Below are 27,978 nucleotides of genomic sequence, written 5' to 3' on the forward strand. Positions count from 1 at the left end.
ATTGTCTCACATCTAGAGCCACATCTGACCACTGGATCCAGATGACTCTGGAGGAGAAAAAATGAGGCTGGTGACTGAGCAAAGCCCCCCATGCCCCCCTCACTCAAATCTAGTTCATGGGCTTGTCATGGTCTCACCTCCCTGATGTCATGGTCTTCTTCAAGAATGAAGGACAAACGTTATCTATATATCTTTATCTATCTATATATAATATAATATATATATATATATATATATACACATATATCTCACAACCTAAATATATCATCCATAATCCTTTCTTCTATTCCCTTAGTCTAGGGAATATTTTTTTTCTTTCTTCCATGTGAAAAGCATTCAGATACTTGAAGACAGTTATCTCCTATTTGTTTTCCCTCTTCCTAGTCTTTTCCTCTCCAGACTATATAGCCTTCATTTCTTTAATTGACCCTCACATGGCACCCACTCAAAGCCCTCCTCTGGGTCTCTCCAGTCTATCAGGGATAGGGCTCAACTTGGTCCATTCTTTACTCAAAATGCTAATCTCCTCCCTTTTTAAGATGAGGATTGTTATTCAGTCTCAGATTAGGAAGAATCATTAGCATCCATTTTAAAATAGATCCAGGTTGTGCCAAAGCAAAAAGAACAATCTGTACTTGTTATATTTTGAACTTTCATGGTTGGGGGGGTGAAGGGAGGGAACCATGGTAAAACTGTAGCATAGACCTCTCTGCATGCACTTTACTTTGTGAAACTATCCAGATCCCAGACACTGAAGTGTGGCCCAAAGAGGCCTGAATATGGAGTCAAAGAACTTAGAGCTAGAATGAACCTCAAGGGTCCTCTAGGGTCCAACTTCTTCATTTATAGATGAGGAAACTGAGATCTGGGAAAGAGAAATAATTGTCCAAGGTCACTTGAGTCTTTCTGTTTCCTCCAGGTAACCTGAGTGGGTTGCTAACTCTACTGTGTGATCTGGGACAAGTCTCTAGCCTTTGTTAACTCATGTGTAAAATGGAGTTATTAATGCTTATACTGTCTTCCCAGTTGTTGAGGGAAGTGAATTGTAAACTTTGAGGCATTAAGGAATGGGAGAGATGGTGAAGAAGATGATGGATAGCTATAGGACATATCAGAGAGATGAAAAATAGATCATTCTAGCTGAGTTGTAAGTTATGTACAGTCAAATGATTCTACTTATCTTATAGCTTGTTTGTAAGTTATATGACTAGTAGAATTTGGAGATAAGAATGAAAAAGAAGATAGAGGCAGATTCTGAATGACCTTGAATGCTAGACGAGGGAGTTTGGATTTCCTTTAGGCAAAGGGGAACCAATGAAGGCAGCTTGACATGAAGTCAAAAAAGATCTGAGTTCAAATTTGACCTTAAGACACTTATGAGTTGTGGGACCCAGAGCAAGTCACTTGACCTCTGTTTGCCTCAGTTTCCTAACCTGTAAAAGGAGGATCATAATAACATTTTACTTCACCATCAAATAAGATAGTAAATGTAAAATCCTTTGAAAAATTTAATGTGCCATATAAATGCTAGCTATTATTAGTATTGTTATATTGTTATTACTAATCCCACTTTATTTCCACCCATGATAAAAAAAATTGGTTTTATTTTTCTGGATCTCCTATCAGAACCACTGACTGGTTGTCTCCCTAAGATGTCTCCAGACCAGAGTAACCAGTAGGGTTGTCACAGAGAGCACTGTAATCTCAGGAACCCCTTCATCATAGTTGATTGTCTTTGATCCCCCAAGTTCTAGGAGGATTTGGAGGTAGGAGGTAGCAGAAAAGTAGAGAAGATAGTGGGGGATGGCAGAACTTGAGGAGGGAATGCCAAGACAACAGGATTCTGGGGATGGTGGAATAGAAAGAGGAGAAAACAGGGGCAGCAGTGAGGCAGAAGACAGTATTAGAAGAGCTACAAAATGCAGAGACATCAGGATGGAAGTCAACTGCAGAAAGAAAGCTTGCCCCTCGGATGCTGGCACCCTGGATGAAGCCTCAGTAACCCAGCCCTAGTTATGGCTCTGTTATAAGAAGTCTTGTAATTAGTACAAGTCATTAAATAATGGACTCATTGAGAGTTCCTTTCAAGATGGGATCCTTGAGGGTTTCCATGGTTGGCTCCTAGGCAAGTTTCTCAAGCACTTATGCATTGGTTTCCTACATTAATGGATATACACATATTTAGTAGAACCCAGATGCCTTATTTGTATTTCCTATCTTCTTCCTAATTCTGATTTATTGTTATTATAATTATTAATTGTTTCTCTTGAAATGGCAAGTGTGGGAGATAGAAATAAGCAGGGATGGAGAAGATCACCAGAGGTCATCTAGTCCATACAAACAGAGGTGTCTATTAACTAACTAGACACAAGATTGCTCATCACATTAAGGAAACCTTCTAGGAAATTAGATGATACAGTTTCCTGATCACCTACAAAATGAACTACCAGGAGGTTGAAAAGAATGGATGGAGTAATAATCCTGCCTGTATTTTTTTCTAGGGATATTGAGATGGTTCATTAACACATTTTGAGGAAGAAAGATTCAGTGCAGCATCATGGGAATTTTTCCCTTAGGTTTCTACCTGTGATATGTACTCCTACTTAGGCAACTTCCAGTGAGGAATCTCCCTTCATCAGTTTATACTGCAATCAATTCTCCACTTATGGTGTTAGAGAGATGACTTGCACCACAAGAGGAAGCCTCTTGCCTAGGGTTACAGAGGGAGTATAGGTCAAGGATGAAAAACTTGAATCCAGGACAACTCCCTGAATATAAGGCTGAATCTCCCTCCTGGACTCTATGCTGCCTCTCAGTAATAATCCAACCACTTGTCAGTTAGGTACCTTCACTTACTAGTAACTTTGATAGATTCAAATGGAGACTACTCTTAAAAGGCTGTTAGTCCTAGAAAACCTGTTTGGGGCTTATCTTTTCAAAGAAGTCATGGCATCCAACTGTCTATCAAGATGGGACTCTATGGGGAGGCCAATGTTTCCAATGCCCCCATTTGAGATACATACGTGGAATCAGTGTCCTTTTCTTTCTTCCGTATTCCAAAGGCCTTCCTTGTGCGTTTTTTCAATCCTGTGGAAAAAGAAGAGAAAAGACAGATCAACAATCTACTTATCACAACACCTTTTTCAGGCGTGTTACACTCCCTTGACTTATATCCTTGAGGACAATTGTTTAATTCAGATAGTTCAATCAACCAATCAACAACATCTATTAAGTATCTGTATTGCCAGACCCTGGGCATCCATGATGAAAATTAAAACACCTTTGCCCAGTAGGAATTTACAATCTATTGGGGGAAAGGTGTGTATAATAGGTATATATTTATGTAAACACAAGATACCCCTACAGGTCTTTTCCTCATTAGAATGAAAATTCCCTATTAGCAAAAGTGGCTTAATTTTCATCTGTGGATGCTGAGTGTCGGGCATGATACCTCACACGTGGTAGATACTTAGTAGACGTTTTGTGGAGATGTTTTCTAAGGAAAGAATCCTGAAGGATTCTGGAAGTCACAAAAATTGTTAGTAGGAAAAACAGATCTGGCTTACCCCGTAGGTCTACTTGAGTTTGGGGGGGGGGGGGATGAAAAAGGATATTTCCTCAATATTGGGCTACTAATAGTAAGGGGAGCTAAAGAGATTTTTGGTTTTATGTAGAAGGTTCTATCTGAACTGTGACCTGGAGCAAGCTAGGGATTCTGAAGAAAAGAGAAACAGAGAGACAGAGACAGAGACAGAGACAGAGACAGAGACAGAGACAGAGACAGAGACAGAGAGAGAGAGAGAGAGAGAGAGAGAGAGAGAGAAGAGAAGAGAAGAGAAGAGAAGAGAAGAGAAGAGAAGAGAAGAGAAGAGAAGAGAGACAAAGATAGAGAGGGAAGAAGGAGAGAGGAGAGAGGCAGAGATGGTAAAAGAGGAGAGAAACAGACAGAAAGAGATACAGACAGAGAAGGAAAAAAGAAAGAAAGAGAGATAGTGAGAGAGAAAAGACAAAAACACAGAGAGAGACCAATAGATAAAGGGATGATGAAAGAGAAGAGAGACAAAAATAGATACAGAGACAGACAAGGACAGAAATACAGAGAGGGAAAAAGAGATGATAAGAGAGAAGAGACACAAAGAGACAGAGACAAACAGGAAGAGAGAGATACAGACAGACAGAGAGACAGAGACAGACCAGGAGGGGGACAAATGCTTCAGACATGAGGGTCAGCCAGACTAAGGAAAGACAGAGAACCTTGCTCAAGGAAACAATAAGAAAGCATATTAAGTGCATTATAGACTAAGGAAAGGGTCAGTAAGTCATAAGGCTGGAAAGTTAGACCGAGAAATAATTTATCTCTGCCAAGAGAAGAAATGGTGTTGGGTCCTAGAGACCCCGGAGGTGACAACTTCATAATCATCTTCTGCTTTACTTGCTCTGTTCGTGAGCCCTTTTGTCCTCCATATCGTATGAACTAGAGAATGTTCAGATAGAAAGAAGATAGTCAAAACTCTTCCAAGCAAGGGGCAAGGGGGTGGGGGTGGGGGACATGGACACATGAACCAAGGCATATTTTGTAAGAGTAACCGCAGCTTGAAGATCCCATACTGAGCCCCACCTCATTAGCAATGGAAGGAAATGTCACCATTTGTTCAACCACATTCTTTGAGAGTACTATCATAAACAACTTTTGGTAGTAAAATATTCAAACTCGTTTCATTTTCAAAATATTCAAAAAATTTTCTGTTAAGATAAATAGCTCCTTTTTGCTGTATTGAACTGAGATGCTTCTGACCTGATCTTCATGGGGAAAAATACCTAGGTCTATCTATACTCACACATAAAGAAGCTGCTTGGTATATTGGCAAGAGTGCGGGATTTGAAGTCTTAGACTTGGGTTCAAGTCCAGTGTTTGGCATTTATTAACAATATGACTTCAGACTTCAGACACAGGCCCCCAGTTTTCTCATCTATAAAATGAGAAGTTCAGAGGAAAAGGACCATTGAGATCCTTTCTAGTTTCAAATCTAGGCACTTGGATTGCCCTCTAGTTAATCTATCCCACACTAAAGTCTTCTTTCAATGCTCATCAGGACCTGAGGGTGACCCTGGCTTCTCAAAGATTATTCCAGGGTATCCCGAGGCCTTCCATATCTTGCCAACTTCAAATAGCCACTTGGAGATGGACTTAGGTAGTTGTCATTTAAGCCTAGTGAATTCAACAGGAAATGGATGGATAGATGGAAAAGCATTTAGTAAATGCTTTCTATGGTCCAAGCACTGTGGATAGCTAGAGATGTGAGAAAAGTGAGACAGTTCCAACTTTCAAGATGCTCACATTCAAATTTGGGACAACAAATAGGAGAGGATAGCGTAGGGGCAGATGGCAAGGCTGGAGAGCTTTTAGGGAGCAGGGTTAAGGCAGATGGTAAGGCCTAGTGGTCATCCATTTTACTGGAAGGATTACAGCTTGCTTTCTCCCTATTCATTGAAGCCCTTGGAGCAACTATGTTCATTCTACAAAAAGAATGAGATGAGGATCGATAAGAGGATGACCAGCCAAGGATCCATAACCTCTGGGAAGGCGTGCCTCAAGGTAAGAGCAGAGTAGACACTCTGGGTTTCCTTCCCAGGAACTGAGAATTGGGGACTAGTCTCCATTTGGGAGAAAAAAACAGAAGGTGATGTCAACCAAGACCATCAAGGAGTAGGGAATATTTGGGCAGTGGGGCAGAGTCCCTGGGGGGCACTGTGGGAGAAGAAAGAGTCTCTGGTCTCATGAAGTTTACAACAGAATAGAATGATGAGTTAGATATAGACAAATGGATCTAGATAATGCATTTTATTCAAATTTCTTACTAAATCTTAACCAAATAGCCTTTCTGATAAGGCACTTCATCTGATAAGTTCAGTGTCAGAGTTCCAGAAAGCCTCATTAGGCTTGGGTGGTCTGTAGAGAGGATCTTCAAAATCATTCAACCTTTTCATTTTACAGATGGGGGCCTGAAGTCCAGGGGAGGGATGAGCATTTAAATAGTGATCCCAGATCCAAGGTCTTTTGACCTGGATTCCAGGAGTCTTTCTATGACATGATCAAACCACCATTGTCCCACTGTTATCCTCTAATCAGGACTAGCTATGTGTCCATGGGCAGAACACAATTCCTCTGGGCCCCCTTTAGGATCTTTGAGTTCTAAACTTTTTCTGAGTATTCGAGTCTCATTGAGTCTACAAAAAAAGCCTTCGAATTGATAGGATGTCTTTGAAATCAATGGTATCTTTCCTCTGGGTTGGCCACTGTCCACCTAGCTGCTAGGGTCCTGTCTCTAGGCTGCCTGAGAGAACAGTCCTTTATCCTTCTTCCTAATTACAGCTCTGCTCCAGACCCTGTCGTTGGCTCACTGATGGAACAGACAACAAAACCAAGACTCGGTGGGCTGTCCCGAGTGGCTAGGTTAGATTGATTGGTTTCTTTCTTCTTTTAAGACTGTACCTATGGAGTTTAAAAAGACTTGGCCTCAGTGCAATGAGCTAATATTCTAGGAAGTTGCTACTTTAGAAAAACAGAAAAGAACGACTTTGGCATCTTTTTTCCCTTGGACTGGAAACATTTCACAAATCTTCTACCCCAATCCTTCATTTAACAGATGGAGCATCTGAGGTCCAGAGATAGATAGTTTCATTGACATCTACAAATTTATGTCACTTCTGACTAAAGTATATTGGTGGAGGGTAGGAGTCTCTGCAGGGCAATTGGATTGGTGGTGGTGGTGGTGGTGGTGGTGGTGGTGGTGGTGGTGGTGGTGGTGGTGGTGGTGGTGGTGGTTCTAATGTAGATGGGTAATTTTAATTTTAGAGAATTCCCGTAGGGTAGAGGGGTTAAATGCATTGTTGTCCCTTGTTCTCAAAGAGGACCAAAATGACATCACTACGTTGGAGTCAAGTTACTGTGGCTGATCAGACTAATCCAAGCTCGGAATACTCCATCACAGGTCAGACACAAATTTGGGAGGATTCTCTAGATTTGTGCATAATCCCACCCAGGATTACAAAGTCCGTGTGTATCTCAGACAAGACTTAGGTTCTGAAGCCAGACCTCCATTCATTACATTAGTTCAGTTCTCATCAAAGTCTTTGTTGATTTAATTTGGAGGCTTTTTCAACATCTCCCCGGGATGAGTGACATCTCCATCCTCTCTGATGGGGGTTGGTACAGAAATTCAATTACTTTCCAAGTGGTTTCTGCATCTCTGTTTACTGTAAGCTCTATCTGGGGAAATGGCCAAATGTCCTGCTAAGGGAAGCTTCTTGTTTCCCCTTGAATGCTCAGCAAAACTGTCTCCCTTCCTCCTCTTCTAAAGAGAGCTTTCTATGAGCTCTTCTTTCATTTTGCTGTTATATTTTTAAATCTTCCAATTTTGCTTCTGGTAAGAAGCCCATACAATCTACAGGCTATGAGGGTTGAAAGGGACCTCAATGGTGAACTCATGTGCTAAAGAAATCCCTACTAAATATACATCTGATGAGTGATTCTCCAGCCTCTGCTTTCAGATGCCCATGGACAGTCTAGGTAGCTTATTTCAAACTGGAACAACTCTCATTATTAGGAAGTTTTCCTGATCTCAAACAGCAATCAAGTTATTTATGACTTCCTCCCATTATTCCTGGTTCTAGGGACCTCATAGAACAAGTCTCCAGTTTCTTTCCTGTTTCCCCCCAAATACTCAAAAGCTACCCAGAATGACAAGAGATGTGGTTCAATAGTCTCCCATAGAGTGTCAACTCATAGGCTGGTACATAGAGGTCAGCAGTGAAATCCACAAAGATTGGCTTTTAATTTATAGTCAGGAATCTAACGACTTATTTGCGCCTTTTCACCAACACCCACCGTTTTTATTTTGTATTTCTATCCCTGGCACTTATCAAAGCATTTGATACTTAGTAAGTCTTTAGAAAGCTGACTTACTGATTAAAACAGAAATGGGAAAAAAGTCACAAACAACTGGAAACCATCTGTGATTTTAGCCTTATTTCATATGATGGTTAAAACAAATAAGAATCATCTGGTAGCCACTACTCCTCTGGTGACAGAACTAAGCCAAGTCACATTCACATACATGCATGAACACACACATATATCTAAAGTCTATAAAATGAAGACATTAGGTCCAATGATCTCTCAGGTCCTTTCCTGTTCTAAGATTTTGTGAGTCTGTTATTTTCATTGCTTCCCACTCATCACGCCTGCATAAGGATGGGCTAACTTTCATCTCAGCATGGTTACTAACCCTGATTGCCTGGTTTCCATTGTACTGCTGATGAGCCAAGCCTATATTTATTCCAATAATGGTCCAAAAAGCCCCCTACACCATAATGAGTCAGCAAAAGATACAGTCAACAGAATACATCTGAGGCTTTTTGAGCTTCCTTAGAGAAATCTGCTTTAATGGTAAAGATTGGGGCAGCCATCCTCAGCAGTACATGAGAGAGGTAGAAATGTCCCTTAACTAGATTATGACAGGGGCTGGGGCAGTGGTTCATCAGTATGTCTGACTTGGACAGGTCTTGTGGATGGATTCTGGTTGGATCCAGATGGAGGTAAGTGGAGATAAGGATGGATGACATGTAACTGCCAACAATAGCAGAACCTTCTCCATTTAGCATGGATCTACTCTTGGTGATGCCAATATGCTTACAAATCTTGGGATACGAGGATCTCAGAAGTATGAGGATAGATGAACTGAGTGCATATGAGAGGGATGGCAGTTGTGAGCATTAACTAGCAAAACGGCACAGCAGGTGGAGTTGCTGCACCATTCATGAAGACCTGAGTTCAAATCTGGCCTCAGATACAGACTAGGTATATGACCCTGGGCAAGTCACTTCACCCTGTTTGTTCAGTTTCTTCATCAGAAAATGGGGATAATAATAATTATTATTACTATCTGATAAAACATTAAAGTGCTAAATGAATGTTGTCTATTATTATTTTATTATTAGCAAACATTATGCGTATCTAAGGTGTTGCACATGAGAACATGTATGCATGACCAGACTTGGAAGTGAAATTGTTATTCATTGAGAATGAGTGATAGCTAGAATGGTCCACTGCTAGCTGGAATAGCAAGGCATCCTGAAGAAGAGACAGGAGATGTCAATATGGTACAATGGAGAGAATTCTGGCCCTCCAAGCAGGAAGATTCCTCTTCCAGAGTTCAAATCCATCCTCAGACACTTAATAGTGTCTTACACCTACTTACTGAACTGTTTGCCTCAGTTTCCTCATCTGCAAAATGAACTAGAGAAGGAAATGGCAAACCACTCCAGTATCTTTGCCAAAAAGAAGACAAATGGGGTCCTAAAGAGTCAGATACAACTGAAGAGTCAGTCAGATACAGCTGAAAAACAACTGACCAACACCAACGGTTGATGGATGCAATAAAAATATTAGTGACGTGAGGTTTAAGACTGGCTTCATTTTGTCTTCGTATCTCAGAGACCACCTGCAATGTGAAAGGTGAGATAAGGCATTTCATACTTCATCAATAGCTATCAATGGCCCCAAACAAGTTCAAGACCTCCAGTCAGTTGGGTGGATACTTTGATGTGGATTTAATCTGAAAACACAGACAAGTTAGGATTAGAGAATGAGGCCTTGTATTAAAAGAGAAATATCATTGGAAAGAATATCCATACCATAGAAATATCTCATCCAGTCTCATCACTCTGTCCACTCTCTCTTCATAGAATTATAAAACCATAGATTGCTAGTTTCATGGGACCCTAGAGACCATCAGTTTTACAGATGAAATAATTGAAGGTCACAGGTATTAAATGATTTATCCAGGGTTACACCACTAACACATATCTCAGTCACAGAATGGATATGTGTTAGTGGTGTAACCCTGGAGAGTTTCTTAGAGGTCTTAATAATAACCATTTTTTCAAATGAGGAAACCAAGGTCTAGAGATGTAAAATGGCTTGCCTAAGATCACACAGAGAGAAAAACAGAATGAGGTTTACACTAAAGTTCTCTGGAGATGACTCCAAATCCAGAACTCTTCACCAGAGCATGAGAATTCAAAGGAAGGTCCCCAGCATGTAGAGTGAATCCTTAATGGAGGGTGATGTAGGAGAAGACATAGATAAGAGTCATTTAAGGGATGGGCAGGCTTGGGCTGTATCATGCCTTAAGACTGACCCCAGCGATAAGATTACAAACCCATTTAAACATCAAAGAATGCTACTGAGAGGTAAGTTGCCAAGGTTCTGGAAAAGTCATCCCTTTGTCACCATTTGGATGTGAAAGGTTAGCATGAGTACAACATAGTGAAGTTCTTATCCTTTAAATGCCCTCAATTACTAAAATGAGTAATAATGGGAGATGCTACAAGAATCACATCTGCCCTGGGAGCGCTCTGAGCCTTCTGATGACCTGTGGACACAATCTAGGTTCTGGTTGACTGTATATGAGCTGTGTTTTTGTTGTAACTTGACCTTGGATCAACTGAAGAAACTCTATACCCCATTAAATTAAATTGAAAGGACCTACTGTTCTAAGGAATAGCTCCTCCAAAGCTTAGGACAATCAGAGCCATATGAGGCCAAGGTCAGTGCCATCCTGCCATCTTCAGGGCCTGCCTCCCAAAATTCAGACCACAGACATCCTTGTTCTCAGATGTTGAAGATGAGTGAGAGTGCCTTGTTATCATCATAAACCACCAGAGGGACCAAGCAGAACTTTGATTTCTTCCTTAATCAAGATCAATCTTGAATTTCAGAAGAGGAATGCTTAGAGAAATATCTAGGGAGCCTGAGGTATAGCTGGGTGCCTCAGGTGGCCTGTACATAACCCACGACTAGCACATAGTCACCCCTTTATAAAGGCTGGGTTATTGGGATGGTTGACCTGAGTGCTATTTAAATATCAGACAGTCATCCATATTTCAGCCTTTGTGTTTACAATTCCCAGAAGAACAGTGAGTAGAATAATGATAGGGGTCAGCCCAGTGCAAATTGCTTTTGCCTTGTCCAGGCCCCATGAGTCAGTCAAGTGTCTTGGGTGAGCTGAGTCATCTTGTTATCTGGCTTGGAAGCCACTACTCAAATATAATCATCTTGCAAGCATCATAGGGCAGCACTCCCTTGAAGGCACTTTGGCCTCCCAAATGTCCACTTTTAGACAGGCTCAATCTCCTTTGAAAAACAGCCCTTTTGGAGAAAGGCGGAGGTTCTAATGACAGTTGGTGTTCAGAGTCATCCACGGTGACATTTTGAGAACGCCTGCTTGTCTGGGATTTGGGAACCTTCTTGTGTCTCACCCCCTTGCCAGCTCAGAAGGCAGGAGAGTTCCAAAGGAGCTTCTGCTTCCATCCTTTCCTGGGAGGGCAGTGTGACCAGGTGGCCTTGAAGTCAGAGGCTCTTGGCACAAACCGTGTCTCTCTGAGTGAGTCTTCTTGCCTCAATAGGTCCCAGTTACCTCTTTTGTAGAACAAAGTGATTGAACATGATGGCCTCTGACATCCTCTCCAGCTCCAGCCCTAGGATACTTTGACTTGAATCACAGAACCTCAGTTCTATCATTACTGATTATGGAGCTTTGGGAAGATCTTCCTCTACCCTGGCCTCAGTTTCCTTTTCTGAAAACTGAAAGTCTTGGACTTGATGATGTCTGAGTGCCTGCCCAGTCCTAGAATGAGGAACTTAGGATCCTTAACTGACTTCTCCATGCCACTACTCAGGCCCAAAGGGTCAGGTGTACCTTGGTCTCCCAACTAGCTATTAATTCTCCAGCTCCCCAACTCAGGCTTAAATTACCTGAGAGGATGTTGGGAGTCACTTCTCAAGTTAATCAATCAGTCAGCATGTATTAAGTGCCAACTATGTGGTTGGGAATAAAAATACAAAAGTCAAAGATTCCCTGCCCTCAAGGAGTTTACATTCTACTAGGAGGATGCTGCATCAATCCATCAATCAATCCACAACTGTTAAACTTCTACACTGTTCTAGGTGCTAGGGATGACAAAAGAGGCAAAGGACAGCCCCTGCCTTCAAGGGCCTTACAAATGAATGGGGGAGGGGCAGCTAGGTGGCGTAGTGGATAAAGCACCGGCCCTGGAGTCAGGAGTACCTGGGTTCAAATCCGATCTCAGACACTTAATAATTACCTAGCTGTGGGGCCTTGGGCAAGCCACTTAACCCCGTTTGCCTTGCAAAAAAAACCCTATAAAAAAACTGAATGGGGGATCCCAGGAGCACATAAAGAGGTATATTTCAATCTACTGATCAAGCCACAAATATTTATTAAACATCTACCATGTGCTCAGGGTTAGGGATTCAGAAAGGGACAAAAGACAGTCCTTGCCATCCAGGAGCTTCCATTCTATCAGACAACAATGTGTGCATGAGTAAGAGTATACAAAGTAAATAAAAGGCAAATATTGGGGTGGGGAAGGGAGCCAGCCCTCGCAGCTTGTGGAGATCAGGAAAGACTTCAAGTAGAAGCCAAATTTTAAAGACAAAGGATTCTAAAGGGTAGAGGTGAGGTGAGATGGCATTCCAGGCAGAGGGACCAGCCCATGCAAAGGTGCGGAGAGAAGAGATGGAATATCATGTGTGAGAAAGACCAAGATCATTTTGACAAGAGTAGAGTGATTGGGAAGGCAAGTCATGTATAGAGAAGTTTTGAATGTCAACTAAAGTGAGATTGTGAAGGCTTTAAAACAGAGGAGCTCATATGTCCTCAGGTGAAAAGGATCAGAATTTATCATTTTTAGGAATACTTAGGACATGTCTGACAACTGGGAAAGTTTTACAATGGGGGCTACGCTATTCCAGTAGTTGATGGAAGGGGGGAGAGTCTTAGGAGGACAAAGAGTTGACTGGAAGCTTGAAAGGGTAGTGGAATCCATGTAGAAGGTAGATGATAGCCCCAGAAAAAAGAGTTTTTCTAAAGACAGGGGTCGTACAGGTGCTTGGAAAATTGGTCATGTTCATATAGACTTGAAGGTTCAACTCTTCCCTACCACAATTCTGTGACTCATGGAGTATTAATATCCCTATTTTACAGATTAGGAAATTGAGGTTTGAAGTTCTGGTGATTTGGAAATGATTACACAGCTAGGATCATAGAATTTTGGATTTAGAACTGAAATAAATTAAGCACCTTATTATCTGCCGGACATGGGCCTGGAGATTCAAAGACAAGAATGACCCAATCTTTGCCTTCAGGAGGCCACTTTATTCAGGTCCTGGTTACCATTTAACTAATGGGGGAATTCTGGGATTTTGTGGGGTGGGTGTCTGTTCCAAGGCTATAGGTCTCCAAGGGGGACTGTCTCCCCAGCCTCAGCCTGCACATCCTCCTCTCAGTTTCCTCTGGAGCTCAGTTCAGTGACCATATTCTACGAAAACTTTCCTGACCATTGTCATTGTCAGAACTATTTGTAGTTCTTTTTGATATATGTTGTCTTTACTCATCTGTACAGGTAATTCCCCTCTTTAGAGTATAAATCCTGGAATCCTTTTTGTCTTTGAATCCTCAGTGTAGGCACATTAAATTGTGAGCTGCTCAACAGCCTGGATGGTCTTTTGCATTTTTTCAGGGTGGTGATAGGCACAGAACTGGTAAAAAAAACAACAACCCTTTATCTCTGCCTAGTTCAGTGAGATACTAGAAGGACCAATGAAAAAATGCTGTGAAATATTTAGAATTATGCATAAAGTTAAAATGATATGTAATATCCTAAGATTAATTATATTATAGTTCCAATTATGACATTCCCTATTGAAGGGCTGCCATATGGTAGAGGGATCTGACTATTCTGTAGAGTTTAGGAGAACAGGACCAAGATTGAGGAGCAAAAGATGCAAAGAAGCTAGTTTAGCCCAGATTTCAGGAAAAGCTCTGTAACACCAGAGCGGTCCCCAAGCTGAATGAACCTCCTACAGGAGGGGATGGGGTCTTCTTCCTTGGTGGTCTTTCAGCAGAAGCCCGATGACCCCTGAAAGGTATGTTCTAATGAATATTCTTTCCTTTGTATTGGATTAGGTGGCCCTTTCAGCTTTCAGATCCCGTGATTCTCTGTAGAACAAACATGATGTTATCCAGTGAGACACTGCATGGAACTTTAAGGGTGGAACAAATGGGGGGAAATGGAGTGGAGAAAAGGAGGCTTTGAGAATTTTTTTTCCTTAAAAGTCATGAAGTTGGATAAATTCCAGAAGACCAAAGAGTGCAAAAGAAGCAATAAAACTTGTAAATGTGACCCAGAATGGAGCTGCTGACTTCAAAAAAAAAAAAAAAGGAAAGAAAAGAAAAGAAAAGAACAGACTATGCTTTGATTCAGCCCATGTCCCTGTCTGCCATAATGAACATATGGTGTTGTATTAGGGCCGGCTTTAGAAATGCCTGAATCTGGCTTCTAGAAACAAGTCAATGATGTGCTTAAATGGTTCTCTCGAGAGCTCATTAATTATCAAAGAAACTCCCCAAGAAATAAGAAGAACTGAGATCACAAGGCCCAAGTCATGGGTATGTAAGGAGCAGTCACTGGAGGGTCAGGGTTGTCTTCCGGGCCACCCGAGGAGCTCCCCAAAGGTGCCCATACTCCATGTTGGGACAGGCAATCACCTGGGGAGAACCAGATGGGCACTTGCCCATATGGTCCTTGCCCAGGTGGCCCAAGTGAAACGAACTCCTCTTGAAGAGCCCTGTGTGTCTCTCCCACACACAGTTACATGATTCTACCAAAGGGAAGCTCTCAAGTGATAAGATTCCTCATCCTCCCACGATGAAAGAGCAGAACATGTGGCCCATGTGGACTTCAGATGAACTGCCTTCAGGTATTTGGTCCAGGGTGCCATCCCCTAGTTTCTTACTTGAGGAGAAAACAATGACACCTCTGTCCTCATGGACAGTCAGGGGGCATTAGAGGGAATAGAAGATGAGATCTAGAATCAGGGAGACTAAGTTCAAGCTTGGCCTCAGCCACTCAGTAGCTGTGTGACTTTGGGGAAGTCCTGTAACTTCCCTTTACCTTGGTTTCCTTATATGTAAAATGGAATTAATAATAGCAGTGTTATAAAGATAAATGAGTAATTGTAAATAGTCTGATACATAGTAAATCTCTAGAAATGTTTTAATTATTATCATTAATATTATTGTTAATGTGTTGATAAGACTGAACAAAGAACTCCATTTCATATTTTTTAAGGGAACTAACATCTCATGTAACCCATAGAGGACTGCATGAAAGAGAAATGCTTTGCAGAGACTTTTCTGAGGATTCATGGAATCCTGTACATAAGGCACTTTACAAATTTGAAAATGCTCTAAAAATGTTAGGATTCTATCTGGGACAGCTGCTTTTCTTAGAATGGGTGACCTGGAGAGCTGTACCCTCCTCCACCTCCTTGGAGACCTTCAAACGGAGGTTGGATTGACCACTTGGCAGGATGCTATGATGGTGATGTCTTTGGTCATCCATGGACCAGATGGTCACTGAAGGCCCCCTCCAGCTCTCAGACTCTTTGAGTTGTTTTTTGTTGACATTGTTGCTTTATCTGTGACAGATACTATAGAGGGAAAATGAGAGGAGTCCAGAAATGAATGACAGGAAGAGAACCATCTGCATAGCCTTTGGGAGACCATGTAGTGATTTTAATCATCCCAACCTGCTCTCTCAGGAGAAAATGCCATTCTTTTAACACCCGTTTTACCTGGACACGTGAGATGGGCGTGAATCCTGGAGCTCCAAAGTCCCTGAATAATCCAATACAGGTGACCCAAGGGGCAACAGAACAGTGAATGGTGAGCACAGGAGGGATTCACTTAACTTTAGTAGCTTAAGGGGTTTCAATGAGATATGACAGGGGGGAAATATGAAAATATGCAAAATACTTTACATACACTATTGCATTTGATTGTCACAACACCCCTAGGAATGAGGTCTGCCCATGATTACTGTCTTCACTTCACAGATAAGGAAACTGAGCCTGAGAGAAGTGATCAGTTTTCCTGACTTTGAATCTACATTCTATTCATGATACCACCTGAGAGTGAGGACTAACATATGGGCAACTTATCTGGTTATCCATGAAATATAGGGGTATGTGAGTCTACATATATGCACACACACACACACACACACACACACACACACACACATATATATACACACTTATTTTTGTATATATAGACTTAGAATCAGCAGGTTTTGAATGAGTGTGTATACATGTCTAGAGGCATACACACATGTGTGTTATAGTGCATGGATGCATATCTAATGTCTTACATGCACGTGTGATTTCTACCAACACACATAGATCCACTCACATGTGTGTATCTATATCTCTATATCCATATATCAGTATGTATGTATAGATCTACCGTCAGCAGGACCTACTAGTATATATTGGTGGGTATATGTATTTGTGCATACATAAACACACATAATTCATATATGTAGTGCATGTGTATTTACATGTGGGAAACTAGAAACTACATACACACACACATATAGGCACATAGACAAACTTGATTAAGTAACTTGCCCAGGATCACACAGCTAAAAACTCAAGTCTTCCTGACTCTAGAGAGTCAGGCCTCAGTCCACTGTGTACCCTAGCTTTCCCAATAGCAACACCACACACACGCGCACACACACACACACACACACACACACACAGACACATACACACTCCTATAGGATATTGGGTGCATGCCCTAGGGAGAATCCCTAGTAGAAAATGGATCAGACTTTCACAGGATTGGAAAGAATAAATAAATGGGGTTGTGGTCTGCATTGAAGGAGGCCTAAGATGAGATCACCAAGCAGGAAATCTTTTGCAGCCAGGAAAAGGGGCAAGTTTTCATGTTAAGGGGTCTGGTTCTTAGAGATTCTTGGTAAATGAACTACCAAATTAATCAGAGGAGCAGTTTTGAATATAAAAAGGCAGGAATTACACAGATAATGACTTCCAAAAATCACAAAGGCAATATTGTTAATAGTCTGGAGAACTCTCTTTAATGTGCCAGCTGTTTTTAATGCATTTTTTCACCTTGAATGTTTCTTTGATTTTTCTTCTATGAAATGAACCAAAATGGTTGAATGAATCATGTTTCCCCCCCCCCCTTCTCTCTTCCCTATTCTCCAAGGCCCTGAGAAGCCAGATAATTATGTTTCATGCTCTCCTGCACTGAAATCCATTTCTCTGGGCCAACAAGAAAAGACATTGCAGAAGTTTCTGGCTGTTTGGTTTACACAAGGGAAAATACCCATCTGGCCAGTTCTTCCTCTATATGACTGTTTGTTGGTCTGTCCCTAGAATGTGGGAGAGAGACCTTAAGAAACCCAAGGTAGGACCCACCCACTTCAGCCCAGAGCTCTATGATTTCTCTCTCATCACACCCAATTTGGATCAAGGAACAACATGGAAAAAAAAGTCAAGACTGACAGATTGCTTTCTGTGGGGGTGGGGTGGGGGGAGGGAAGTAAGATTGGGGGGGAATTGTAAAACTCAAATAATATCTTTAATAAAAATAAATTTTAAAAAGTATTCCCAAAAGCTCAACACTGGAACCCCCTCCACTGCAGGATCTCAGTATATCCTCTCTACAACTTTAAATAATTTTCAAAATTAATGGACCTAAAACACAGCCTCCAGATTAGGCTGATCCTTGGTTGTCCCAAAGTGAGGATCTTTGCAGGCTTATTACACATTGATCCTTGTGAGGTATCTTATGGTCAGGTGGTCCAACGTGCTCATCATCCTTTCCCCTAGACTCTGCATAGGCTGTGGCTGAGACCTGGAATGCGTGCCATTCTTGCCTCTGCCTAGCAGACTCCTGAACTTCTGTCAAACCATCTAGGAGGTGCAATGGATGCCCCGGCCTCACACTTGGGCAAGTGGCTTCAGCTCTGCCTGCTTCTGTCCCTTCATCTCAAAACTGGGGATGATAATAACAGCTATCTCCCAAGGTTGTTGTGAAGGTCAGATGAGATGATATTTATATGGCACTTTGAAAACCCTCAAGAGCTATATAAATGTTATACATTTAATATGGCCACCTAGCAACAAGGTAGAATTTAAACTCAGGGCTTCCTGAATCCTTGTGAGACACTCCATTGTGCTACCTGAAAAGTACCTGTGATTCCTAGCAAGTAAATATGAAATGTTGTATATAAAATGAGCAGAAGGCCTCTCTCTGTCTCTGTATCTCTCTGTCTCTCTCTCTCTGTCTCTCTCTCTCTCTCTCTCCGTCTCTCTGTCTCTCTCAAACACACACACACACACACACAAACATTTGAAATAGAATACTGCTAGGCTCTAAATAAACATTTTCAGGTCAGGTTATGTTGACTTCAGATGAATGAAAGGTTAAACAAATACTCCTTGAACTTCAATTGGATCAGTAGACACGGTGTTGTATGGATCCACGAGCAGTTGCTTTTTTATCTTGTTTTTTGAAGTCATAATCATAGAATCACAGAATTTGAGAGTCTGAAAGGACTTAAGTCCTTTGATTCATTTCAATGAATCTTAATGAACCATCTTTACTAGGCCCTGTACTGGACATTGGGGTGACAGTTGCTGCTGGAAGGACAGTACATCCCATGCGGAAGACAATGCTCATTATACTTGTCTGCATGGGGATATAAAGAATAAGGAGATGGGTACCAGACTTCTGGGAGATTTCATTGGTTCAACACTTTCCTACTGCTAGCGCTACAAGTCAACTCTTTCTATGCCTGCGTGCTTCCGCTTCTTCATCTCAAAACTGGCTATCTCACAAGGTTGTTGGGAAGGTCAGATGAGATAATATTTATATAGCACTTTGAAAACCTTCAAAAGCTATATAAATGTTATTAATTTAATAGGGTCACTCAGTAACAAGATAGAATTTAAGCTCAGGAGTTAGCCAGGGTCCTGAGAGGAGATAGCTTGGCCAATGTCTTGCTAGTATTTTTCAGGGGTAAGACTAGATCCCAGTATGAGATCAGCTTGCCCAGCATGATGCCACATTGTCTATGGCAAAGATACAGAGTACTTTCTGGAGGCTGGAAGAGTCTTAACTATGGATCGGATCCAGGAAGGCGTGTAGGAGACAGGACTTAGAATGTAGGAATTGGTTTTATTTTTTTCAAGAAATAGAGTCTTTTTATTCAATATCTTCCTCCAACTGGAGGATTACGCATAGGGAGCCCTCATCCAATGGAATTATTTCTTGACTGCAAGAACTAAAGCTATCATTTGCCTTTGTTAATCCAAACCAGAGTGCATTAATTGACAAGCAATGTGTGGACCTCAGCACTGACCTGATAATATCTACTCATCATGAGAGCCATTGGAATTCTGTCAGACACAATCAAGAAGGTGATCATATCAGTCTTTCTTTGGAATTTTTAATCTAGGTAATATAATGTCATAATCAGACTAATGTTTTCTTCCTCTTCAACCAATCACATCTAGATTTAGCTTCTTACATGATACAACTATCCCCTCTTCCCCCCAGCTAGAATATAGGCTCCCTGGGGGCAGAGACAATTCTCCATTTTCTCCCCGTGCCTAGTCTGGTAATTTCCACACAGTAGGTGCTTAAGACTACTTGTTCAATTAGATGGGATTCCATGAAAGTCAGTCAACCACCCAACTCCTACAACATGCTGTGGCATGTTAATCCGTGATGTCAAAATGGCACCCTTGGGAATGGGAGTGGCCATCAGTAATTTGGACAAGCCCAGTTCTTGGATTTTCTTAAACCTATTCTCAAGTTTCCTTGTTTTTGTTTTTTGTTGTTCATATTTTAAAAGGTGCCAATCTACATGGCATGTTACTTTTTGTTTAAGCATTTATTTGCTTTAATGAACCCAAGATTCAATATGACCAAAATATTCAATTTGACCAGAATTTATTAAATGCCTACTATCGTGGCATTTGGAACAACTAGGTGATACAAGGCTGGACCTGGAGTCAGGAAGGCTCATCTTTCTGAATTTAAATCCAATCTCAGACATTTACTAGCTGTATGATCTAGTGCAAGTCATTTCACCTTGTTTACCTCCGTTTCCTCATCTGCAAAATAAGCAAGAGAAGGACATGGCAAAACACCAATATTTTTGCAAGGAAAACCTCAAGCGGAATCAGGAAGAGTTGGACATTCTAGAAAATGACTGGCAACAAATCACAGAATTTAGAGCTGGCCATCTAGTCCAACCTATATATAGAAAGCATCCCCACCATAAAGAGATGGTTTTCTAACTTCTTCCATCTTCCACCCCTCAATGATCTATTCTACTTTTGTATATTTGAAATTGTTAGGAAGTTTATCCTGACATGGAGAAGAAATCTGACTCTGAGCCTTCTATCCATTATTCCTGGTTTTTCTCCTCTAGGGGCCAGGAAGGACAAATCATTTTATCCCTGTCCTCCACGATCTGTCTTCAGACATATAAAGATGACTATTGTATCCACCCTGAATCATCTCTTCTCCTAAGCATTCATTGGTCCTTTATATGATCTTGATATGACATAAATTTAGAGGCTCTATGCCATCCTGGAAACCCCTCTTTTATGCTCCCCAAATTACCAATATGTTTCTTATATCATGTCCTGACCAAGGTACCCCAGATAACCAAGACTCAAATAGATAAATTACCATGTTTCTATTTCTAAAAGTGAAACCTCTTTCAATGAAACCCAAGATCTCATTAGTTTTTGTTTCTGATGTAGGTGGGTAGTATAGCAGATAGAGCACAGAACCCAGAATTAGGAAGACCAGAGTTCAAATCCAGATTCAGACACTTTTTGACTCTGGATAAGTCTCTTACTTTTTCTCTGTTTCAGTTTCCTTGTCTGAAAAGTAGGGTTAATAACAGCAACTATGTCTCAGGGTTATTTGTAAAGATTAAATGAGATACTTGCAAACCTCAAAGCATTTTACAAATATGAAATGTGTGTCAGATCACCCTACACCCAGTCCACTAAGTCACCCAGGTCCAGTGAGGCAGCTAGGTGACTCAGTGGATAGAGTACCAGTTCTGGAGTCAGGAGGACTTAAGTTCAAATCCAGTCTCAGACACTTCATAATGACCTAGCTGTGTGATCTTAGGCAAGTCACTTAACCTCATTGACTTGCAAAAACCAAAAATAAAAAATAAAAAATAAGACCTAGTCAATAGTTTTGCTAATTAAAAACAAACTCTCTGGGAAAAAAAAATGTATGAAAACTCCTAAGTTTACATCATTACAGTTTTCTGTATCACTTTCTTAAGTCTAGACAATCAACAAAACAAGAAATCAAACCTCCAATTGTAAGTTATGCTGAATTCTAAGGTGCAAATCACACAGAAAATGTAAAAATTGTGCCTCTCAAGTCAGTCGGAGCTGCCTGCAGTATACCCCTGCCTGGCTGATTCTTATCCTTCGTTATCAAAGAAGACCAAAAATGCTATCACTATGTTTGAGACAAATCGCAATGTCTGACTGTGGCTGATCAGCCCAATGAGCTCAGAAGTCTCTCTCACAGGTTAGGTACGAATAGTCCATGTGGAAGACACACGGAGCTGGGACCCAGACTGAGTCAGTAACTAAAGGACAAAGGAAGGAACATGATGGGTCGGGAAATGACAATAGGTTCTACCCTGGTGTAGTGAAAGGTTACCTGCTTACTCCTTGTTAGCTTTGGGAATTTGGGAGCTGGATATCTCCGTTATCTGTACCTCAGTTAGCTCCTTCCATTCCAAGGCAAGCTTCCTTATCTCACTTTTATATTTATGATATCAGTGCTGACCACGGCAGCTTTCACACGGTAAGCATTAAAAAATGCTTTTCATTCATTTGTTTATTCATTTGCTAATATGTTTACTTCATGTTTTCTGATGCTATAACATCACAGAGAGAATTTTTATGTTAAAAAGATCTGTATTGGGGCAGGAGAAGCTTGAGATCATAGAAGGGGATGTATGATTTCTTCCATGTCATTCAGCCTGCTCTCTTCTTCTAGTTTGAATTCTGGGTCTTATTCACTGTTCACCTAGAGTACTTAACCCCATTGCCTTGCAAAAAAAAAATCTTAAAAATACCTTAAACTTAGAAGGTCCTTGGGAGACATCAGTAAAGCAAAGGTTCAACCTTCTCTTTAGCATCATTTCCATTGATGTAGTCTTATCAGCTTCTGATGTTCCTTCATCTGACAATAGCAAGGACTCTAGTGATGAGAACTTTCTTTGGGGGATATTTGGTCCCTGTCACTTCACTACTCACAAATCAGTTGCCAGTTCACATCTCTATGGAAATTGCTCCCCAAGATAATGGCTGAGGGCACTGAGATGGAAATAGGCCTAATGGTCTTGACAAGGGCTAGGGGCAGAGGCTGATACTCCTGTGGCATCAGTGAGAGATGGTCAATATTTGGTGTCAGTGGCAGCAAGAAAGGTGGGTCCCTTTTCTGCAGGGATCACTTCCTGTGGAAATCAACAGTGTGATAAGAGCCAAGCTGAGAAAGGGCCAGTGGGGTCTGGGAGGTGCTGCTATTCCTTAATTGTTGAGACCAAAAGGGAAGTGGTTTGGCTTGTGTGGCACATGTCATCTCTTGTTTCTCCTCAGAATGCCTTGCTTCTCTAACCAGGCTGGTTTTCCTGCCCAATAACTGACTATGGTGCTTTAAAAGTCAATAAAGAGTATTCCCCCCCCCAAAAAAAAGGGTGTATCCCTAAGGAGAAAAGTAGCTTCGCATGCTACAGAGGTGTCAAGGTAAGGGGGCACTGAAAAAATTGCCCTGGGTTTGGCCATGAATCCAATACAGTGAAAAAGAGGAAGAATCTTTAATGTTTTTCTGAGAAATAATCTTCATTTTTTATTTTAAAATCCCCTTTGGGCCTCATATCTTTCCTATGCCTCTCTACTCCCCTTATCTATATGGCCCCAGAAACCATCCAACTGATTCACAATGCTCGTCCAGTACAATGAAATCAATGGAGGCGTCCATGTGTGACTCGGGTAGTCTATTAGCATACCTGTAAGAACTTTATTGCTAAAGTGACCTTTCCCTAAGAATCTCATGTTCCATTAAAACTCAAGCTGGAACCATTTCTAGGAAACTAACAATCCCATCTACATTCCACCAACATCAGTCATGTTGAGGACAATCACAGAGTGACCGAAGGAGGTCCTGAACTATAGGAGATGGCTACCTTTACTTTCTTGAGGTCACGTACAGGAAATAGATGGAGACGCCTCCCCGTCTGCCAGCCTCACAGCCCCAAAGACTCCCCGAGGAGGCAGGGGATTCTTTGCTTCTCTAGTTCCACTTGGATCTCAACAAGAATCCCATTCTCAATGACTGATTATCCGTTCTCTGCTTGAGACTTCATAGGATGAAGAGCCATTGTACTTTTGGACAGCTAGAATAATTAGAATTCTTTTTTGATGTTTTTACATCTACCCTAAATCTCAAAAGAAGCATTTGGGTGGCACAATAGCCCTGGAGTCTAGAATTAGAAATCTCCAACAAGCTCCCAGCTGAAAGGGACCTGAGAGGCCATGTAGCCCAACTTCCCCATTTTACAGATGAAAATACTGAGGGTCAAGGAAGAAACAGGACTTGTCTAAGGTCACAAAGCATCCAAGATGGCATTCTCTCCAAGTTGCACCATTGGCGCCTGTTCATTCTGTTTTTCACCTTCCAAGTCACTCAAAGCTCAAAGTTTTGGGAGGAGACATTTGTCTCATAATTTAAATAAGGATCTACCCTAGTTGAAAACATTGAAACTTGACTCTAGCATAGTGATGCCATTTTGGTCCACTTCCACAATGAAGGACCACAACGAATTTAAATAAACATTTCCTACTACGTACACGAAATAGATGGCCTACTTTGTGAGCCTCTGACCTCTAAAGCTAAGGAGAGACAAATAGATATTTCTCAAAAATAGGAAAAAAGTCTCAACAATCTGCTATTGGAAAAGAGGAAAAAAATCTCTGTCCAAATTTCTGGTTCCAAAATTGGGCACATAAGGGGTGTATAGCACAGTTTGCACTTCCTAGACCTCTCCCCATGTGCCCAAGGATAACATTAGGCTTTTGACACAAAACCTTTACTAGCATCCTGCTTGTACTGGCCCAATTATTTCTTTTCTAACATCTCTTCGGAATCATTGTTAAGCCTCATCTCTCCTGCCATTTCTTTTTTACCACCTCCTTCCCCAAAGCCCTGGGCAGGAGCTTGGCTCCTTTGTTTTGACTATGAGCTGGCTCTCTGTCCTGGGGTTTGTAAAGGGTCCACAGCATGTTCAAGGTCAAGAATTCCAGACCTGGCTCCAATAGAGAGACATTGAACATCCTTTATAGGCAGGGGATTAGCTCCCCGGGGAAACAGGAAGTTCCACCTCTTTCTGTAACCTTGCAGAAACATTGCCATGAGGTTACATAGCAACAATTCATGAGGCTTGAAAGTTGGCAAGGCATTTTATGGACATTAACTGGACTGAGCTTCAGTGTTACCTTGTGAGGTAGGGTTTGGGTTTTTTCCCCCCCAATGAGATCTATGAATTCATCGGTAGAAGGTTCTCCCAGAGGAAGAACCCCTCCAGTGATGCATAGTGGCACCCTTCTGCCACCTAAGAGTCTTAGACCAGAAGTTCTTGGTTGCAACCCTGACTCCTTCAGCAGTTAGATTGCTGAAGTTTAAATACCCTTTTACAGAATCATATGCTTGAATATATATTAACGAAATGCAGAGGATCAGAAAGAGTTGCGCTGTTGTGTCATTTTTTTTTTCATTTGTATCTGATTCTTTGTGATTCCATTTCTGGGCAAAGAATGGTTTGCCATTTCCTTTTCTAGCTCATTTTTGCACATGAGAGACTGAGGCAAACAGACTTATCTAGGGCTACCCAACTAATAAGCTTCTGAAGTTGGATTTGAATTCAGATCTCTCTATCCACTGTGCCAACTAGCTGCCCCCCGCCCCGGGGAGGTCAGAAAAGAAACCAATTATGTTGAAATACAGCTAACAAAAATATATATATTTTAAATGTAAAATAGTAATGTCTTTAGCCAGAGATCTAATAGCAACAGTAATTCCAAAATTTGAATTCATTTTCATGAGTTCAAATCTGGTCTCAGACCCTTAGATAGGTGTGTGACCTTATGCAAGTCACTTAACCCTCTTTGTCTCAGTTTCCTCATCTATAAAATGAGTTGGAAAAGGAAATGACAAACCACTCCAGTACCCTAAAGGGATCATGAAATTTTGAATATACTGAAATGACTGAACTTTACTGCCAAGTCCTATTATTAAACATCATAGGTCAGAAGAGTCATCCTGGAAGAATGGGTTAAGGATTGGCTTTGGAGTTAGGAAAGCCTGTGGTTGAGTCCTGTTTCTAACAATGACTGACTGTATGACCTTGGACAAATCACTTTACCTTTCAGTGTCCTAGACTATGCTTACACCTGAATTACAGATCTGCATTAGTGGAGGGAGTTCCCACACTGGAAGTCACCCATACCTCAGGAAATAACAAGTAAAGAACCAAAAAGGAAGAAAGAAGGAAGGAAGGAAGGAAGGGAGGGAGGGAGGGAGGAAGGAAAGATAATTAATTAATTAATAGTATTATTAATGAAATTATTTTCCTCCTTTGCCAGGTGAATTTATCCTTCGGATCTCCCCACATTATCTTCTAAAATCACTGAGGTGAGTAAGAATCCCATATTCTCACATAAGTATGAGGTTCATAAGGTTTGAAAAAGATTTTGGAAAGAAACAGACCAGTTCTGGGCCTTCCTTTGTCATTTTCAAAGAGGGGGAGCCCCTGGGCCATGGAAGGCTAAGGTGATCCTTAATCCTCAAGGAGAATCTCTAGCCTGGAGTGTCTTGGGCTGCCAAGTCCCTTAGCACTATGGGAACAAATGGTCTGGGTGACTGGGAGGCAGCCTCTTGCCCACTAGGGTAGCTCCCCATCTCCACACTTGCTGTTTCCCTGACTGACTGTTCTGGTCAATCCCTCCTACTTGAGGGACACCCGCCTCATTTCTCTGTCCTACCTGGAAACTCCAGGGCCCAACCCTGTAGTCCTAAGGAAAGTTGTCCCAGGAGAGTCTGAAGGGGTAGATTTTGCTCCCCGCCCCCAAGCATGGCTCACTTGGGCCTTCTCCTTGGTGGTTTCTTTGTTCATTTGTCTTTCATTTCCACCTCCTGGAATCCCTAGCTTTCTTTGAAATCTCAGCTTAGGCTCTGCCTCACACAAGAAGCCCTCCCTGATTCTGGCAAGGGTTGAGATTTGCTCCTTCCTGAAATTCTTTGAATGTCCTTGCAAGCAGGAGCCGTTGGATTTCTGGTTCTCCAGGGCCTGGCACTCTCTGGCACTCTCTCTCTTTTGGATTGGGTCTGGAATTTCCTTAGTAGAGGGAATCCCTCTATCCATGAGGGTCTATGGGGCACCCTGCCTTGTATCCAAATCATCTTTCCATTCGGGGGATGAAGTGTTATTTTTAAGGGAGGAAGGTTCATCTCAGGATGTAAGAGAAGAGGCAAAGGGGATCCAAGGGCTTGGAACCTCAAGTTTCCTTCTTGCCTCATTTAATCTGTGCCCCAAACAATGCTTTAAGATTAGATTTCTTAACCTGGAGTTCATAGAAGTCCAGAATTCCTTCCTGCCTTCTTTGCTCCCTTCTTTCTTTCCTTCCTTTCTGCCTCCCTCTCTCCTTTTGCTCCTCCCTCCCTCCTTCCTTCATTCCTTTCTCCCTGCCTCCATTCCTCCCTTCCTTCTTTCTTTCCTTCCTTTCTGCCTCCCTCTCTCCCTTTCTTCCTCCCTCTCTCCCTCCTTCCTTCCTCCCTTCCTCCCTCCCTCCCTGCCTCCTTCCATTTCTTTCTGTCTTCATTCCTTTTCTTATCCATTTTATTCCTAAGTCATATGAGCTTCCCCAGAATGACTTCCACATCCCTCCCTTAAAGGCCTGGGCTTTTATCCAATAACTCTCAGACTTATTCCTGGGGCTTTTCCTTTTGACACATGGCTCACTGAGCCCCAGAGACATCTAGTGAGATTAGCTCCTAGTCGTGACACTCAGTACACTCTCTCCATTCTACCTGTGTAATCACTCACAGATACCCAATTACTCACTGGATTTCAAAGTCTTCTATCTTTACAAAATTGCCAGGCTACAAGAACAGACTGGGGTTTGCAAGACTATTCAACTGTGTATTATCTAATTATAGCCTAACACTCTACTTCCTCCCTGCAAAGAATATCCCTTTATAAGGCATAATTGTACCTAAGACCTCAAGACTCAAACCAATTTAAAGTATCCAGTCTATGACTGTTCCTCTTTGTTCCAAGGAGAGGGGTTCCATGGGAGAGGGGAGAGGGTACCAAAGGAGGAAATGAATGAGGTTTAAAAACAAAGATAACAAGAAAACAACTGCAAACAAGAGGAGGCGTGTGGGCGATGATCACTTCATAGTCAAATCACTTCAATTCAGCAAATATTTCTTACACGTCTACAATGTTCCAGGCACTTGTTCTCTGTAGAACATACAAAGAAAAAGAAACCGTCTCTGTGCTTAGGGAGCTTACTTTGTACTCGTGAGAAATAAGGCAAATAAAAAAGTATGCACAAAGACACTAGAAAAGTCATTCGTTGGGAGAGTTAGGGAGTTGCCCATTATCGTATCTAGAAGATGCGTACAGAGGAATTGGTTCATGAAATGAACCTTGGGAGAGAGGAGGGAGAATGGCATTCCAGGTGTGAGACGCAGCTTTTGTAAAGACAATTAAGAAGGCAATGAAATGTTGTGCTAGGAGAATGGCAAGTGGACCATTTGGGGAAGGACAGAAAGTATATGAGGGAGAATCATGGGAATGGGAAATGTCTAGAAGATAGGTTGGAATCTGACTATGAATGATTTTAAATGTCAACCAGAAGTTAGGAGTTTAATTTGGAACCACTGGGGAGCTTCTGAGACTTCTTCA

At 41.6% G+C, this 27,978-nt stretch overlaps 1 protein-coding gene across 1 annotated transcript in view; it reads right to left on the reverse strand.

Annotated features, from left to right (window-relative positions):
• SGIP1 (SH3GL interacting endocytic adaptor 1) overlaps positions 1 to 27,978 on the reverse strand; it is a 244,580-nt gene that overhangs the window by 131,487 nt on the left and 85,115 nt on the right. The window contains exon 3 of the mRNA XM_074220587.1: positions 3,024 to 3,087. Within this exon, the coding sequence (XP_074076688.1) occupies positions 3,024 to 3,087 (64 nt within the window). The remainder of the gene's footprint in view (positions 1 to 3,023; positions 3,088 to 27,978) is intronic.

This window comes from Macrotis lagotis, chromosome 2 (genome assembly GCF_037893015.1).
Source record: "Macrotis lagotis isolate mMagLag1 chromosome 2, bilby.v1.9.chrom.fasta, whole genome shotgun sequence".
In the NCBI taxonomy this organism is placed as follows: Eukaryota; Metazoa; Chordata; class Mammalia; order Peramelemorphia; family Peramelidae; genus Macrotis; species Macrotis lagotis.